Here is a 19,027-nt window from a genome sequence, read left to right on the forward strand (position 1 = left end):
TCTTTGTCATTTTCCGTTTTTGTCAGCTTTATTAGTCTGATAGGTATGAGATGAAACCTCATTTTTGATTGATCTTTCTGTTAATGTTAGTGATTTGGAACACTTATTCTCTACTCTTAGTAATTTGGAGCACTTTTTTTTCCTGCTATTAATGATTTGGTGCATATTCTTATACTGCTACTGATAAAACTACTTGTTCATATCTTTTTAGCATTTATTTATTGGGATAGTTGTTGTCACATGTTTGAATCAGTTCTTTAAATATATCTTGGTGGTCATACCTGTATCAAAGAATTTGCTTCTAAGATTTTTAAGAGACAAAATTTTAAGAGCTATTTGAATAGGGCTTTTCATTTTTTGTTTTATTGTTCTGTAGGTGTAGGTTTCAGAATTCACTGACATAAAGAAATAAAATTGAATCAAATTAAAAGGCAGATGGCGCTAAATAGAGTAGAACGTGTCAAATTTCGTCATGGGCGAGACTTTTAACTATTGAGTCTGAGTTTCTTCATCTATAAATAGAAATAATAAAAGTAGTAGTACTCACCTCACATGGTTGTGAAGCTTAAATGAGATAATGTATGCCGAGATTTTTGTATACCTTACCAGATTATATAAATTCCATGTCATAATAAATAATGTACTTATAAGTCTTTGAAGTGCTGAGATGTACTAATAATGTCATAAGTTGTTATTTGTATCTTTGACTCCATATATATATATATATATTTATGTTCTATTATATTTTTATTTATTCTGTTAAACATTTCACAATTGCTTTTTAATCTGGTTTTGGCAGTAAAATGAGACTAAACAATCTCTAAGATCTAACTTAGTATCATGGAATTGTTTTTAAAAGCATTTTTTAATTCCTTGTATTGTGAGCCCTGACTTTAGTTAACTAGGAAAAGAGAATTGAATAGTGATTGTAAATTAATTAACAACCAAGTAAAGAAGATGTTAAGATGCTACATTTTACTCTTTTTCTCATCTGTTCCCATGTTTTCCTTCTCCCCTTCAGACCTTGGTGTATGTCATGGAAACACTGGGAATTTGTAGAATGTAGTCTGTAGGAAATATTATATTAAGATTTATATTTAAAATTTAGCTAATTTTTAAAAGTATAATTCTTTCTACTTATGGGCTGTGATATTACCAAATAATCAATTACCTTTCTTTTTTGTCATTGGAATTGTTTTGTCCAGTTACTATTTTTATGTCACATCTTGCTTTTTCTTTACAGGGAAGAAGATTTCTCAGCTTTCTATTCAGCTGGAATATAAATTTCATTAAACTGATCCATGAGGTCATTAAAAAGCAATTGCAAGTTTTACAAAAGTATGTATTACAGGTAGCTAATATTATGTAGTTATTGCCTTAACTTGTACAAACTGAACTTAATTTCAAAGTAGTCTTGAAGATTAGCCTTTCATAGTTATTACTTAGATCATTAGAAGTTAGTAACTAATTTTCTTTTTTTTTTTTTTTTTTAATAACTTTTTATTGATAGAACTCATGCCAGGGTAATTTTTTACAACATTATCCCTTGCATTCACTTCTGTTCCGATTTTTCCCCTTCCTCCCTCCACCCCCTCCCCTAGATGGCAACCAGTCCTTTACATGTTGAATAGGTTACAGTATATTCTAGATACAATATGCGTGTGCAGAACCGAACAGTTTTCTTGTTGCACAGGGAGAATTGAATTCAGAAGGTATAAATAATCCGGGAAGAAAAACAAAAATGCAAGCAGTTTATATTCATCTCCCAGTGTTCTTTCTTTGGGTGTAGCTGCTTCTGCCCATCTTTGATCAATTGAAACTGAATTAGCTCTCTTTATCGAAGAGATCCACTTCCATCAGAATACATCCTCAAACAGTATCATTATTGAGGTATATAATGATCTCCTGGTTCTGCTCATTTCACTTAGCCTCAGTTCATGTAAGTCTCGCCAGTCCCCTCTGTATTCATCCTGCTGGTTATTTCTTACAGAACAATAATATTCCACAACGTTCATATACCACAATTTACTCAACCATTCTCCAATTGATGGGCATCCATTCATTTTCCAGCTTCTAGCCACTACAAACAGGGCTGCCACATTTTGGCACATACAGGTCCCTTTCCCTTTTTTAGTATCTCTTTGGCATATAAGCCCAGTAAAAACACTGCTGGATCAAAGGGTATGCACAGTTTGATAACTTTTTGAGCATAGTTCCAAATTGCTCTCCAGAATGGCTGGATGTGAGTAACTAATTTTCACTGTCAATTGTTTGGTAGAAGAAAATTTTGTAGACTGTTGCAGACACAAACCTGGCAGAAACAATTTTATTAATTATGTAAACTAATTATAAACATCTTTTGCGTAGAGGTACAAAAATGGACAGTTTTCCATATCTTTTAAAATTTCTTTAATATAGGTGTCCTTAATATATTTTTGGATTATAGATCTCTTTGGCAGTTTAGGGAAGTCTAGGGATCCTTTTCAGAATTATATTTTTAAGTAATTGAAGGAAATGAAAAGAGAAATAATTTTTTTCCCCTCCAAGTTCATGGACTCCCTCACATTCGTCCTGTGGATGGAGTCAAATCAAGAGCCCTTTAACAGAAATCATTTGGAGTTATAATTGACAATATTCTCAGTCAGATGACAAAATTCTTTAGTTGTTTTTACTTTTTTTGTCTGTTTGTTTTGTTTTGTTTTTTACTGAGGCAATTGGGGTTAAGTGACTTGCCCAGGGTCACACAGCCAGGAAGTATTAGGTATCTGAGATGAGATTTGAACTCAGGTCCTCCTGACTTCAGGGTTGGTGCTCTATCCACTGTGCCACCAAGCTGCCCCCTTGGTCATTTTTATGCAAGAATTCAAGGTTTAGATTATGCTTTAAGAACAATGGTACCTTAAAAGTGCATCACTAACATAACTAATCTAGAAACCTTGTTCACTTATCTCCCTTATGTTTAGATAGGACAGAACTCCTCTTTTAACTTTCACTGTTTCTTCAGAGGAAGGAAGAAATTAGACATTTTATCAAGTACCTACTATATGCCAGGCACTGTGTTCTAGGATCTTTACAAACATCTCATTTTTTCCTCTTACAACAACCTTCAGAAGTAGGTACTGTTGTCATTCCCATTTTACTCTTGAGAGAGCTGGGGCAGACAGAGGTTGTGACTTGCCTAGTGTCACATAGCTAGTAAATATTGGTGGGTAGATTTGAACTCAAGGTTTCCTGACTTTAGGCCCAGGGATGTATCCCTGTGGCATCTGTGGCAGTTAGGTCACTTAATCTCTGTCTGTCTCAATTCCTTCAACTTTCAAGTGGGGATAATGATATCATTTGCCTCACATGTATCTCATAGACTTATTAGGGTAAAATGTCATACTATTTGTAAAGCACTTACCACAATGCCTGGCATATAGTAAGTGCTTTATAAATGCTAGTAGTTGAAAAAATTAGTAAAATGGATTATCCAAAGCATGTATCTTTTTCAAAATTTTTTTTTTGCAATATATTTTTGTACTTGCATTTGAATGCATTTATTGTTCTAGGAGTGCTTAAAATTTTTTTAGAAAATAATGAAAGTATAGTGAAGATGTAATTTGGAAATATTAGAAAAACAAATTTTTCAGTATTGTGTTACTTCAGAACTTTAAAATTACTGTTTAATATTTTTTCATGTATAAAATACTAGCCTTAATTACCCTGATAGCCCTTGTTTTGGGGGCAATAATTGAAATATACACACACACACACACACACACAAAAGAAGTGCACATACACACTCAAATACACACACACACACACAAAAATATATATATATATATATATAGAGAGAGAGAGAGAGAGAGAGAGAGAGAGAACTTCAGTATTAACTCAGTTTTATAATTTTTTTTTTATTTGTACAGATCTCTGATGGATCATGTTGCTGAAATTTATTTCAGAGCTTGGAAGAAGGCTTCAGGGAAAATGTTGGAGGTATTTGCTTTTAATTTGACAGAATGTCCTCACTAGGCATTCCCCTATTTAATTGGTCAATAGGGAAGGGACTCCCTCCCACTTCTCTTCCTCTTTCTTTCTCTTCTTTATTCCCTCTCGAAAAAGAAAAAGTCCATTTATTGTTGAATTTTAGAGAGCAGGTTATGATGTTTTCTCTTATTAAAGACTAAAAATAATAATAATAATAATAAACCCTGATTCTTTAGTCAGATATCTATAAGTCACTACATGATACTCTTACTCATTTTTTTAACACAAGACCCATGATTCTTATTTGGTGCATATTTTTTAAGAATTTTGAGAACCATTAAAAAATTGATTCTTCATTAAAAATCACTTAAGACCTATTTTTGAAATTAATCACTGTCATGTAAGACAACTATTCTCATCAAAACACAAGAAAAAAACTTTCCATTTGGAATCATTTTAGGTCACTTCCTGTTAAAATGTCATTACTCTAGTGCTTTTTGATTCCAAGACTTTTTTTTTTCTCTTGGATAGAGGTGGATGAATTGAAAATGTTAGATAGCATGGTGAATGGAGCAGTTAGCCTGGCTTTCTGGAAGACCTGAATTCAAATATGGCCTCTTACACTTACTAGCATGTCATTAAAGTTATGTCTGCCTTATTTACTGTAAAATGGTCATAGTAATAACAGCTACCTCCCAATTATCCTTATCCATCTATGGGTTTTCAAACATAACCAGTTTTTAATATTTTAAACAATCTTTTTTACAACAAAGCATTAGATGAAAAAATTAGATTTGTTATTGCTTAGAATTATTTCACTGTCTTAGATATTTAATATTTATTAATACAAACTCTTTTTATTCCATTTTTTTCCCAGGTAATTGAAGATAGTTGTATTCAGGATTTCATGCATCATGGAATTCATCTTCCAAGGAGTTCTCCAGTGCATTCCAAAGTACGAGAGGTAAATAGAACCTATCATAATAATGTGATTTATTTTACAAAATATATTTTGGTAAAGGACATTTTTCTTTTTCAGTTCTCTTATACTGATTTTTAAATTCAAATTTAATTAACTTCATGATTTCTTAAAAAATCTTTAATGTTATTGATCTTTCTCATAGTCAAATGATAATTAAGTTAGAGGATTTTTTTTTTTTTTAAAGTTATCAGTTTCACCACAGTTTTCAGTATACAATGGGTGGTTAAAATTTAATTCCCTGATGATAATATAAAGTATAAAATGTACTTCAAATAAATTCTAATGTCATTATGGAACATGTCTATGAATAGTTAGAATTATCATCTGCTTTTTGCTACCATGTTTTCTTAATCCTGTCTTATAGATGCAATTTTAAAAAATTCTCTTTTGTTACGTACTTAGTATTTTAAATAGATTTGAACAATCATTTAGACCAAAGAGGATTCAAATCCTGAATAAAGAGCTAAAATCTGTATTAGGAATTGAGAATTTCAGAAAAGCCTTAAGAATATTATAGATTTATTTCCTTAGTTTTATGTTAAGATCATTTTCATTATTTACTCATCCTGTGGTAATAACTGATCCACAAATTATAGAATCACACAAGTTGTCTGGCAATTTTATCTTTCCCAGGCACACAGTCTATGTTTTTTCCATGAAAATTTTTAAGCGTAGAATTCATACATAAATATTACCATCTTATTCATATCTAGATATTATTACTTATTTAAAACACTGCTTTTTAAGTGTCATTTTTTTTTATGAGTTGTGTCTAATTGATCATAAAAAACTTGGCAGAAAGTAGTTGAAAATCTGGTCCATTGTTATGTCTGGGCATATTAAAGCAGATGTTAGCTACCAGAAACCTTGTCCACTGGGTTTACTATCTTAATGTCAGTCTTTATCAGTCATGATTTCACAAAATAGGTTAGCGGACATTGCTCATTTTTATACCTAACACAACCAATTCATCCTCCTTAGTTTACAGAATAGGATACAGAATAGAAATAGGACTTAGAGTAATACTATATCTTATGAAAAGATTATTTAAATCTTAGGTTATTGAAGCTTATATTTGAATTACATGAGGATGAATGAGATAGAAAATTTCTTAAAGTCACTAGTTTTTTCTATTTTTTGTACTATGATTTCATCTATTTAAATAGGAATTATACCACAAAATTTCATTAAAAAGATGAAAATTAAAAAGCCTGAAAATAAAGTCATGTAGTGGTCATTTCATGAACTACATATATATAAGCCAATGTATTCTTCACATGTATATAATCTCTATTTCTTGATAGCTATATAAGCTTTTGTGGATCAAAGTCATCATTAGTTTCATGCAATAAATTCAATTTCTTAGCAATGTAGATTAAAGTGAAACTTTTAAAAATAGTAGTTATGGGAACTCTATTTTCCAGGTTGAACAGGGGTAATTCTTGTATTCAAGGATCTTATTTGCTTAATGCATAACAACAGCATTCCCCCTGGATTACCATTCCTGCTTCTGCCCTGTCCCTTACAACCATTATTTGGGGAAACATCCTTTTTGGAGAGGGGCCAGCTATCGACACTAGTAGCCACCTGACTTCTACTCATGGAGTGGAGAAGTAAACTAGTTGAAAAGCAGGGAACCCTGAAGAAAGACAGCAAGCAACATATGCCAAGCTAGTAAAACCATCACTACCACTTGATCACTATCTCTCTTAGAGCTTTTGGACTAGCATTATTTTCTACCTCAGTGTCCAGAGATATCATCCTGGGATGCTTTTCAGTTCCTCCCAGACATGCTAGATTCACAGCTCCTGAAGGCACAGAAACTCCAAAATTTTTAATGCTGTTACATAGCTTGGAAACTGATATATTTTATTATTGGGAATAACATTAAATGAGCTATAGTAACCATCTGCTTTGCTGCTTCTCTCTAAGGACTTTTGACTTGGAGCTGGAACTTTATCTTTGTGTTGTCTCCTCCATTTAGAAAATCAGCTCCTTGTGAATATGAATTGTTTTATTTTTCTCTTTGCATCTTTTTACATATAAAATGCTTAATAAATGCTTCATTCATTCTTTCATACTTCATTCTCAGTAGTGTTGTCTCCTAAGTAATTGTCTTAAGACATACTATGTTTAAAGGGCTACTGTTAAATTGTTTCTTAAAAACTGAAAGAAAATTGAAAAAGTAAAAAAGGGATTGCATTTGAAAGTAAGATGTTTTCATATTGTTTCCTTACTGCTTTGATGCTCACAAGTAAAGTCTTACTACAGCTCTAGATTCTTCACTTGAAGGATTATGGTTGATGCATAATCATTGAATATATGAAACTCCCTTACAGGGAGCTGTTAGAAAGTCATTTTGAAAACAAAAGCCCCTATCCCTTTATCTTTGTAATCTGAGATACCCATGTTAGATGGATTTTTAAAAAAAAATTTTTCTCTTTTTTCAATAATATGATTTTGTGTTTGAAGAGAATTTTTTTTTTAAAAAAAGGTGCTTTGTTTCATTAATCAATTAGTGAAGAATTTAGGGAAGAACCTGGGAAGGATGTAAATATAAGGGAAAGAGAGAGTAGGGAAAAAAGCAGGGGAAGAAACAAGAATTTCTCTTTCCTTTTGTTTGGAAACATTTTTTGTTTAGAGTCATAAAGACCAGAATTACTAAATAGTAAGAAATTTTCCTGGTTGACAAAAGAGGGAGCCATTGCTTGTTATTAGATGTGAGTTTTGAGATCTAAGGCAGAATTTTAAATTTGTAAGAGAGCTTAGAGACAGTTTAGTCTAGCCTCATTTTACAGTTAGAAACCTAAGAACTAAAGTTAAATAACATCCCCCAAAGCTATACAGCTAATGATAAGATTAGAATGGATGTTTCCTGACTCATAATTTCATATTCTTTATTTCTCTTGATTTTGTTTCCTTTTAGTAAATAGATTCAATCTCTTTTTTTCCCCCACTGCCTCCATTTGAGAAATTATTGAACATGATTTTTGAGAGTCACAAAAATGTCATATAAAGTCATAATGTGCTAACTACCAGTTTCTGCTTTAAAGGGATCAGAATAGATTTTTTCTGCTGATTTTCTTTGAAAGGATTTCTAAAATTTTTATTACATAATAACAACCATAATTTTACTTTTGATTATACAGGTGCTAAGTTATTTTCATGATCAAAAAAAAAATCGTCAAGGAGTAGAAGAAATGTTACATAGATTGTATAAACCCATTCTTTGGAGAGGATTAAAGGTAATCCACCTTTTAAATCATCCAAACATGTTTTAGATATGTTAACCGTGCATCTTAATTTTGAATACTTTAATCAAAAGTATATGAAATGATAGTTTGAACCGGTGAATCTGCATGAATTTTTTTTCAAAATAAAACTGTTAGAAGCTGAATATGATGCAATATGATAAATTTATGGAATGTTTCTCTCCAGGTGCTCCTTTCAACTCTTAAGATCTAGTCCCATATTATCTACTGCTTTTTGGATTTTTTGAAATGGATTTACTCTTTAGAAAATCAAAAAATTCCAAAACAAACTTCATTATTTCCCTTCCTCCCACTTTCTCCACACTTGATCTTTTCCTGAACTTCCTTTTTATTGTCAAAGTGGTAACAGAACTAGTGTTAAATTTAGTTTTATTGAAGCTCTGTCCATTGCCCCCTATACTACACCACAATGGTAACTTTTGACATAGTTCCATAAATTTATTTTGTTAAATTAGATTTCCTAGTTTATTTAATAGCTGGGTTTTGATCTCATTTTACTCTTTAATTACTTACATTTCATATTATGCTTATTAAGCTTTATTTTCCATTTTTTCCTACCAGACCTGTGATTTCATCGGTCTAGGGAATATATTGACTACCAGTTTTTTTTCTTTTTTGTTCTTTTTATTAACAAACTTTAGTAAACTTTAGAGTTAGCCTCAGTGACCTTAAATTTCCTAATTAAAAAATTTTTAATCTGTAAAATATGATTGTTGAACTAGAAAATCTTTGAAATTTTTTCTAGTTCTCACCAAATTCAGCTTATCTATGCATTGGCATTCTCCAAATCATATCTAGTCTTCTAAATTATTTTTTGAGGTGCTTCACTAGGATTGCTTAAGGTTTTCCAGATGTATTGGTACTGTGCTTTTTTTTAATGGTAGAATAATATTTTTTTTCAGATTTTTCTGGGATTAATCACATTTCTAGATAAATGTATGAGCCAGTTTCCGATTATGGAAATATATGCACAAAATTTTCTCCTGCCAGTGTGTGTGTTTTTTTAATGTTACTGAATCTCAGTAAATAATACTGAGTTCTAATCAAGATGTTGACAATTCCAGCTCCATACTATTAAACAATTTTACTTTTTTCTTTTTAACAAAAGTAAAATTATGTAGCCTTAAAAGAAGAAAATTCAAAATTTTAAATGAATTCAAATTATTAAATGAATTCAAAAATTAAAAAATTCTGGATTGAAAAATATCTCACCAAATTTGCTTTTCAAATTCTGAAACCATTCTTTGCTGTGGATTCTAGGATGAGCAAGACTGGATAACAATGTAGTTAGGCTGAATGAAATTCATTTTCTATTTCTTTCTGTCTTTTTTTCCTCTCTCTCTTTTTGTGAGTAACTGGAAATGAGTGATTTGCCCAAGGTCACATAAGTAGTAAGTGTCAAATCGTCTGAGGTCAAATCTGAACTCAGGTTCTCCTGACTCCAGGGCCAGTATTCTATCCATTGTACCTCAGCTGTTCGCATTTTCTATTTTACTCTTGAAAACAAAATTCAAACAGATCTTCATTTCTTAACTTGACCCCAAAACATAAAATATGCAGTGATCCTATATCAATCAGTCTATAAGCATTCATCTGTTAAGTACCGACTGTATATACATTTTCATTGTTCTCAAGGACCTTAATTACGTGAGGGAGATGTGTATATATGGTTATGTATAAATTTGGATGTATATGTGTATGCGCATGTGTATATATGAGAAATGTTTTATTTTTCTACATGGCTTTTTATGGTGAAGGGAATTAGCTAGTGGGGAATTTAGGAATATTTAGTATTTCATCCATAAAAATGAGAGAAATGTTTAGTTTTTCCACAGTTGAAGTAATTGGGCAATTTTCCTTTTGATTACTAAGTCACTGACTTTTTATCTTTATTGAACAGGCTAGAAATCCTGAAGTTCGATCAAATGCAGCATTGTTATTTGTTGAAGCATTTCCTGTTAGAGATCCTAACCTTAATAATGTAGACATGGATGATGAAATTCAGAAGCAGTTTGAAGAACTCTATGTAAGTTTTATAAAGAGGAATTATAACTGTGTAAGTTTTACAAACATGAATTATTACCTGTTAAAGCTATGGTTAGGCTGCTCCAGGTTGATTTCCTAAACATGCCTAATTCATTCCTAGGTTTTTGCTTTGCTTTATTCCTAGAATGGGAAAATTCTGTTTGTTCTTTAGGGTTTAGTTCAGCCCTCATCTTGTCTATGAAACTCTTTCCCCAAAATTCAAACCATTTCCTAAACTACTTTGGTTTAGTTATGCTTGTTTTCTTTTCAGCTGCATTATTAACACCCTCATTCAACTGATTTTAACAATTATTATGCACCCATTATAGGCCATGTACTGTTCTGGGTGCTGGGAATACAGTTACCAAGATGAAGCAATTCCTGTTTGAAAGGAGCTTACATTCTAAAGGGGAAGGCTGCAGGGACTTAGATCATTATATATGGAATAAATAAAAAATAAATAATTACAAATACATGCAAGGTAGGTAATTGGGTAGTGGAAAGCACTAGCATTTGGTGTGATCAGGAGAGGCTTCTTGTAAAAAAGTGCTGCTCGTGCTATTTTATAAATGAAGATGGGAATTCCATTAGGTGGAAGTGAGGTAGGAATGCATTGCTGGTATATAGAATATCCGGTACATGGCATGGAGATGGGATATAGAGTGTATTGTAAGTGTAAATAAGTGTAACAGGTGGCCAGTTTAGCCAGAATACAGAGTGTAAGTGGGAAAATAATCTCCACTGAGACTGCAAAGATAGGTTGGGGCCAGGCTTAAAAGTTAATAGTTTTTATATTTTATATTAGAAATGATAGGGAGCCCTTGGAAATGACTAAGGTGATACCTATGCCTACTTTAAAAGAAAATTTGGCAACAATGTATAGGATGGACCGGGGAGAGAGAATTTAAGGCAGGTAGACCAGTTAGGGAGGCTTTTTGTAATAATGTAGGTGAGAAACCTGAATTAAGGTAGTGGTGATGTGATTAGAGAGAAGGAACTGGCAAATAAAGTCAAAAGGATTTATTGAGCAGTTTTGCTCCAGGCACTATGCTAAATAGTAGAGACAGAGAGAAATATAAAAATAGTCTCTGTTCAAGGATAACATGCAAACAAAATACATACAGAATAACTTGAAGCTTATCTCAGAGTAAGGGTTAAGTTTAGGATGAGTTTGATATATCTCTTATATTATTAATACATCATGCTAGGGATTTTAGAACCCCATAGTTTATCCTCCTTGGAATCCTGTATTTAGGTTGATTATAGAGGGGTGATTTATCTTTAAGGTATTAACTTCAATGAAGTCCAGCTCTTCCTCAGTCTTACATGGTGCAAAATAGATTCTCTCTCTAAAGGGACCACTTGGGAGTGGAAGAATCTGCCAAGCAGAAATCCAACCCTTGGACCTACCTTATGGTTCAGATTGAGGTCTTGAGTTTGGGGCCAGGCTGATGATAGAAGGATAAAGCATTTTTAATTACTTGGTGCTTTCTGAAAGTTATATTAATAAAAATGATATTTTCTTTCTTGATTGTTATAGAGTCTTTTGGAAGATCCATATCCATTAGTCCGTTCAACAGGAATTCTTGGTGTTTGTAAAATTACTTCCAAATACTGGGAAATGATGCCTCCAGTGATACTTACTGACCTTCTAAGGAAAGTAATTGGAGATCTAGCTTTTGATACAAGTTCAGCTGATGTTCGCTGTTCTGTTTTTAAGGTAATATTTTTGAAAGCAAAACTATCATTATTAAATTAATTCTCATTCCTCATATGTTTTTTAAATAGGACAGTTCTAACAATCTAATTTAATATAATAGCTCAAAGATTCAAAAGATCCATTATTTTATCATTGTGAATATTCTTAACCTTATAGATCATAAAGTTCCCTTGTCTTACATTTCATGACTTAGGTTAATCAAAAAAAAATCAAAGCACCTTAGTGGCCAACTCTTTGATGAAGAACCTCTTTAAATTTAGCTTTTACTAAGATGACAAGACATTGTCATTTGAGGGCTTTCCCATCTGAAAAATTAAGAAGTTAGACAATCCCCTCTAAATCTATGACCCTGTTATCCTCTGTCCTGTTTAAATGGAATATTTCCAGTCCATAGGACATTGGCATAATCTTCTAAAACCACAATTATAGGCATGCATCAGAGTAAGATTTTCACAAAAGTAGGAAATGGAGAAATAAAGATGACCTTTTTGTGCAAAGAAGATATTATTGATATTGATTGAACATATACTTAGAGTGTTTCCTGACCAAGAAGCTGTATTTTGCCTAAAACAATGTCTTATAGTAAATGTTTTATTTCATTATTTCACTTTTGAGTGGTACTTTCTTCCTAAACTAATAAAAAATTAAGCATATTGCAAGGTGACCATTAGTAGAATCTTGACTTTTCCTAATTAATTTGAACTAAGTGTTATGAAAACTAGTCAAGTTTCTTCATTTTTTCCATTATACTTGGTAATAAGTCTAGGTAGAAAAATGGAGATGTTAACAAAGTTACACACACAGATGTATGTGTGTGTGTGTGTACATATAGACATGTATGTATGCATATGTGTAAGGTGGTATTAATGTGACATGCTTGTTAGTGTTAGAAAAACTGATACTGAATAGCAGAAATTTGGAAGTTTTGCTGCAAGTGACACTGATATTTGAAGAAATGGTTCAAGTTAAACAGTTTTTTTTTGTTTCATTATATGGCACCCTGAAAATTTTTTATGCCTCTTCTAAAAGAAATCTATTTAGAAGGAACAAAAATATAATTATTCTCTGGTGTTTTGAGTATTTTTAAAACTTTCTTAAAAATTTTTTTTCCTTATTTTACTAAAGGATATGTGAAGGAGGTCACAGTTTGTATGCCATAATACTCAATTCTTGATTTTATTTATAAAAATAAAAATTTACATTATAAAAAAAAGTTTTATTCACCTTTTTAAAGTGACAATGTTGAATGAAGAACTGTTTACCACTTTTTCAGGTGACACAATACTGGTAAAAAAATAAAAATAAAAAGATGATTTTTTTTTTTTAAGATAACAGAATGAGTGGAACAATCATTTGAATTTGACAAAGTCAAGTTTAATAGGTATAAAATTAAAGTACTTCACTTAGATTGAAAGAGCTGTTTGCATAAGTTTAGTAATGGCCTTGGTCTGGAGATATTTTTATGTAATAATTCACATGAAGACAATCTGGGAGTTTTAGTGGATTGTAAGCTCAATGATGTCAATAGATAATGTAATGAAGCCACTAAAAACATTCTATTTTTTATGTGAGGCTACATTAATAGAAGTGTATTGTGTATAACAAGGAACACGTAATAATCACATTTTACTTCTTTGCTAGAAATAAAAAAAACATTGATTTCAGTTCTGTATGTTGTATTTTAAGAAAGACTTTGATACGCTACATTTAGATGAAGTTAACTAGGATGGTGAAGGTCTTTAAAACCATGTCATTTTCATAATAGTTGAAATATTGAATATGTTTATATGAAAAAACAGATATATATGATAGATATTTTTAAATAATAGGATTCTTTTGTAGGAAAGATGCTATATTTATGTGTGACTACAGAGAGTACACTTAAGACAAATGATGGGACATTAGAAGGAAGCAGATTTTATTAAATGTAACGGGCTGTTTTTTGAGGTTTTAGAACTGGGAAGAAATTTAGAGAACCCTTACATTAAACCTCTAATTTTTCAAATGAAAAAAAATGAGATTGTTATCTATCTAGAATTACCAGCTACTACATTCTTAGTCAGCAGAATGCTCAAAGCAGTCTGGATATTGTAGAGAATGTGATTAAATGATACCTAAGGTTCTTTTCAATACTAGGTTTTTAGATATCTGTAATTTAGCTTGATAATTCTAATAATAATTTGAAATTTTTTTCTCATTTGACTTTCTTGTAGAGTTTTCTTTTTTTGAAGTGTATTTTATTATTGTTTTGTTGCAGTGTTTGCCAATACTTTTGGATAATAGACTAAGCCACCCCTTACTAGAACAGTTTCTGCCAACTCTAAAATACAGTCTGCATGACAATTCTGAAAAAGTGAGAGTAGCTTTTGTTGATCTTCTGCTGAAAATTAAAGCTGTGAGGGCTGCAAAGGTAGGATAAATATAACTTGCTTACGGTAATTCAGTAGATAATTGTTGAGACTTATCGATATTTCACCAAACAAAAAAGTCAAAGGAACTTTATGTAATAGGTTAGTATTTCTGATCCAAATATTTAACTATTCTTTCAGTTTAAATAAATAAATCATTATTTTGTTTGGCCAGTTATTTGTGTCATCTTGGGGCATTGGGGGGAATGTTTGAATCCGCTTTTTTTTTTGATGGTTTTAGATAGATTATATATGAATTTTCATTTCAATTAAATAAACATTTATTAATTACCTATTACCACACATAAGATATTGTGCTTGGTTCTGAAGATTGGGATTTCATTAATATAGAGAATTCTCAGGTAAGTAAACTTTCTAAAAATTTAAGAGTCTTAAAGCATATGTGTCAAACTTCTGGGAGCATGCAGATCTCTTAACACTCCTCAGTGTGGCTTAAACCAGATTAAAATGTAATTTAGAAATATTTAACAAAACAAATAAGGTTACAATAATATATCGATAATGTTAATTTGTGATTTTCTAGGTCAGTGTGCTGAAGTAGGGATCCTCTATTTGAGTTTGATGCCACTGTCCTCATAGGCTTGCAGAGATCAAATTACTTGTCTGACGGCATACCATTGTTATGTGTCTGAGCTAGCTTCCTTTCCATTATGCCATACTGCTTCTCAAACTGGGGGGATATGAAGGCAAAAGTGAAACCAGTTACTGTCCTCAGATCTTACTGAAGTGAGGGACAATTAAGTGAAGAGGGACAGAAAACGTCATAGAGGCAATCAGGCCATACTGAGATGGATGTGATACTTCAGTTGAATCTTCAAGGAAGACAGATTATGAGAAGTGGCTATGAGGAGGGGAGTAGGTTATTGTGGGAGGAAGTAAGAAGGGAAGAAACGAATTTTTGAACCATTTTAGTCTTCTCAGAATATTTTGTTTTCATTCTTTAAAATTCCTCACTCTTCCATGTTTTACTGTTGATTAAAAAAAGAAAAACCAAAGGAAGTATTGTTTTTTACACTAAATAGTTTGACTTTTTTGAAGTGAAGCAATTTTATTTTGTTTTCTTCATTTCACTAAAAAAAGTACATATTCCAACAGATTTGTCTTGTTGAGAATATTATAGAAAATATTCTATGTGAAAGTTCCCAGTAAAGCTTCTGCCTTTATCATGGCAAATTGTAACACTTTAAATATCGCCTTTACAGTTTTAGTACTTTTAATTTATGGTTTTAATTATTAGCTGATCCAAGAAAAGGGAAACTATTTAAAATTGATATCTTAAAATAAAATATACTTAAATTATTTGTGAAATATATTGAAATATATTTGTGAATATATAGACCAAAATTGAAATTGTAGCTAATTAATAGGTTTGCCTGTTATCAGATCTTGAATAGTATTCTAAGCAGCAGAGCAACTAACTCTCTAGGGATTTATAGCTATATAGGATATTTTAGGCTTTATAAATATACAAGGCAATATGAAATTCGGAGCAATGACTTTTTCCCTCCTTTTTCTTCAGACACTTTTTAGAGTGATAAAGAACCTCAGCAATATTTTGGTCTAATCTGTAACTGAACAAGAATTTAATCTAACATACACTTGGCAATTCTTCATTGAGCCTTTTCATTAAGAGACTGAGTGAAGGAAAGTATACTGTATCTCAAGTATCTTAAGGTTTGTTGTGGAAGGCACTCATTATTAGGAATTTTTTCCTTACATCAGCCATAATTCTGACCTTTTGACGTTTCTACTCATTGCTCTGAGTTATACTTCAAGATCATTTGCAAAGGAGGAAGAATTAGAAAAATTCTTGAAAACATTTGATAAAGATACATAATTTGCTGAAAAATGTAGATACTATAAGATTTCACAGTACTTAATTTATTTACTAATAAAACATTTGTTTTAATGGCCCCTCCAATAGTGTCTGCCTTGCATAAGTGAAAAAAAAATCATAAGAAACTTTAAAAGCAGTATGAAATAACTGACTTTTATTATTAATATAAAATGAAGCAAGAAACAAGGAATTGTAAACTTGATGAACATCCTTGTGCTGTCATGCATTTCAAAGTTTCAAGTTCAAGAGGGGAATATAGATGATGAAGTCTCACAGATGCAATGGTTTATGGATACCATAGTACTTGATTACATCAAAATACGTAAAAACAGTTTCCTAAATAGTTAATTTAAATTAACTCAAGAGAATGAAGAATGCCCATTGTTTATCCTCTTATTTTTCAGGTAAATGGATATTCTATAGAGTTCATCCCATCAATATATATCTCTCAGGAAAAAAAAAATTACAAGTGGCCATGAGTTTAAACTGGAGATGGGACATAATCAGGGGAGCAGGCTGGATTGACATTGGGAAATACTATTTCTTTGAGTAACATCAAGTTTCTCCTGTCAACAAAAGGCCATCTTTTTAATACCATTATCTAGTTATGTTTTAATGAATCGCAGTAAAGTAACAAATTACTAAATAACTTAAGTTCATTATCATCCAAAGGGCAATGAAAAGGTGAATGGTGGATGTAGGCAGGCCCCGAAATGCCTTTTATCCTTATTTTGCAGTTCAGTTAAGTGTTTGGTAGGCAGCTCACTTTGGCAACTCTTCTATATTGAATAAATAATTCTCTTGTCTTTAAAAATGAGGGTATTCACATAGATGGGTCTTTGAGTTCCTTTTAGCTGTGGAATTTTCTAAAAATTAACAGATTACTTTAAAACAACTTTAGTGAGATTGTTTAAATAGATTCATTAGAGCTATTAGAATTACTGGTCGTGTTTATTTACCTTCTCATTAGAAAGAAATATTTTAGGGAAGAGTTTCAGACTTCGGGTTAGTAAGACTTGGGTTTGAATTTTGCCTAAGATGTTTAATAGGTTTGTGAGACTGGGCAAGTTACTTAATTTCACTTAATTTGTTTCCTTATAAGTCAAATTAGGATAATGATAGCACCTACCTTATAGAGCTTTTAGGTTCAAATAAGATAATATATATTTTTGTGTACATATATTTATAAGTGCCTCCCCTCCTATATGCTGGTCACTATATTAACCAAATTAAAAACCAAAAACCGCCTCCTGGTCTCAAGGAGCTTACAATTTGACAGAAGAAAACACACAAAAGGAAACTAAAAAATGAGGTAGAAAGTTTAGGAAGGTAATAGAAAATGGAATAGTACCATGAAAAAGTCAGAGAAGTTCCCAAATAGTGTAAACAGTTGAGAAATGGGAAATTCTGAACTGAGCTTCCTTCTTTTTTTTTTCTTTCAATTTTTTTGTTTTTATTTTTTATTTTTTTAAATAACTTTTTATTGACAGAACCCATGCCAGGGTAAATTTTTACAACATTATCCCTTGCACTCACTTCTGTTCCGATTTTTCCCCTTCTTCCCTCCACCCCCTCCCCCAGATGGCAACCAGTCCTTTACATGTTAAATAGGTTGCAGTATATCTTAGATACAATATACGTGTGTAGAACCGAACAGTTTTCTTATTGCACAGGGAGAATTGGATTCAGAAGGTATAAATAACCCCGGGAAGAAAAACAAAAATGCAAGCAGTTTATATTCATTTCCCAATGTTCTTTCTTTGGGTGTAGCTGCTTCTGTCCATCCTTGATCAACTGAAACTGAGTTAGATCTCTTTATCGAAGAGATCCACTTCCATCAGAATACATCCTCATACAGTATTGTTGTTGAGGTATATAATGATCTCTTGGTTCTGCTCATTTCACTTAGCATCAGTTCATGTAAGTCTCGCCAGTCCTCTCTGTATTCATCCTGCTGGTCATATACAGAACAATAATATTCCATAACATTCATATACCACAATTTACTCAACCATTCTCCAATTGATGGGCATCCATTCATTTTCCAGCTTCTAGCCACTACAAACAGAGCTGCCGCAAACATTTTGGCACATACGGGTCCCTTTCCCTTCTTTAGTATCTCTTTGGGGTATAAGCCCAGTAAAAACACTGCTGGATCAAAGGGTATGCACAGTTTGATAACTTTTTGAGCATAGTTCCAAATTCTGAGCTTCCTTCTTAAATGGAGGTTTTGGAGATGATGGTTACCTCTAATCAGAGGGACTGAGGGTGATGTAACAAGTCTCTCGAAAGCTTTTCCTAATAACAAGCTTCCTCTGAGGCATGATGAATTTGTCAGCGAAGATCCAAAGTAATGTAGCTAGATGAGAAATGAGAATATGTATGTGCTTGTGGAATAGAGACATCTGGTTTCAAATCATATTCACTAATTGTGCAACTAGGCATGTCCTTTGATCCTTTGGTCTCAGTTTCTTCATCTGAAAAAAATCAAGTAATACATGATACCATTTCACAATGCTGTCAATATCAAATAAGAATATATGTAAAGTGTTTTAGAAATCTTTGTGTAATATAAATGTCAAACTTATCATCGGTCTTATCTAACTAGCATAATCCATCAAAAATCCACTTAGATTTAAATTTTAAGTAATAAATTTTTGATGGTTATGCTTCTGATTTTGCACTGAAAATGCACTCTTACATGGTCAGATGAATTTACCATTCTAATCCTATATGACAATTGTAGTCTCTAGCTTTAAATTTTTAGTTGTTTGGTTTGGTCATGTATACTTA

General features: G+C 31.8%; 1 protein-coding gene across 1 annotated transcript in view; it reads left to right on the plus strand.

Annotated features, from left to right (window-relative positions):
• The window catches only part of NCAPG2 (non-SMC condensin II complex subunit G2), an 86,248-nt gene that overhangs the window by 18,034 nt on the left and 49,187 nt on the right, over positions 1-19,027 (plus strand). Inside the window, exons 7-13 of the mRNA XM_052000220.1 lie at positions 1,244-1,338; positions 3,909-3,978; positions 4,847-4,933; positions 8,101-8,196; positions 10,124-10,249; positions 11,789-11,968; positions 14,226-14,378. Of these exons, the coding sequence (XP_051856180.1) occupies positions 1,244-1,338; positions 3,909-3,978; positions 4,847-4,933; positions 8,101-8,196; positions 10,124-10,249; positions 11,789-11,968; positions 14,226-14,378 (807 nt within the window). The remainder of the gene's footprint in view (positions 1-1,243; positions 1,339-3,908; positions 3,979-4,846; positions 4,934-8,100; positions 8,197-10,123; positions 10,250-11,788; positions 11,969-14,225; positions 14,379-19,027) is intronic.

The sequence above is a fragment of the Antechinus flavipes genome, chromosome 5, assembly GCF_016432865.1.
Source record: "Antechinus flavipes isolate AdamAnt ecotype Samford, QLD, Australia chromosome 5, AdamAnt_v2, whole genome shotgun sequence".
NCBI classification, from domain to species: domain Eukaryota; kingdom Metazoa; phylum Chordata; class Mammalia; order Dasyuromorphia; family Dasyuridae; genus Antechinus; species Antechinus flavipes.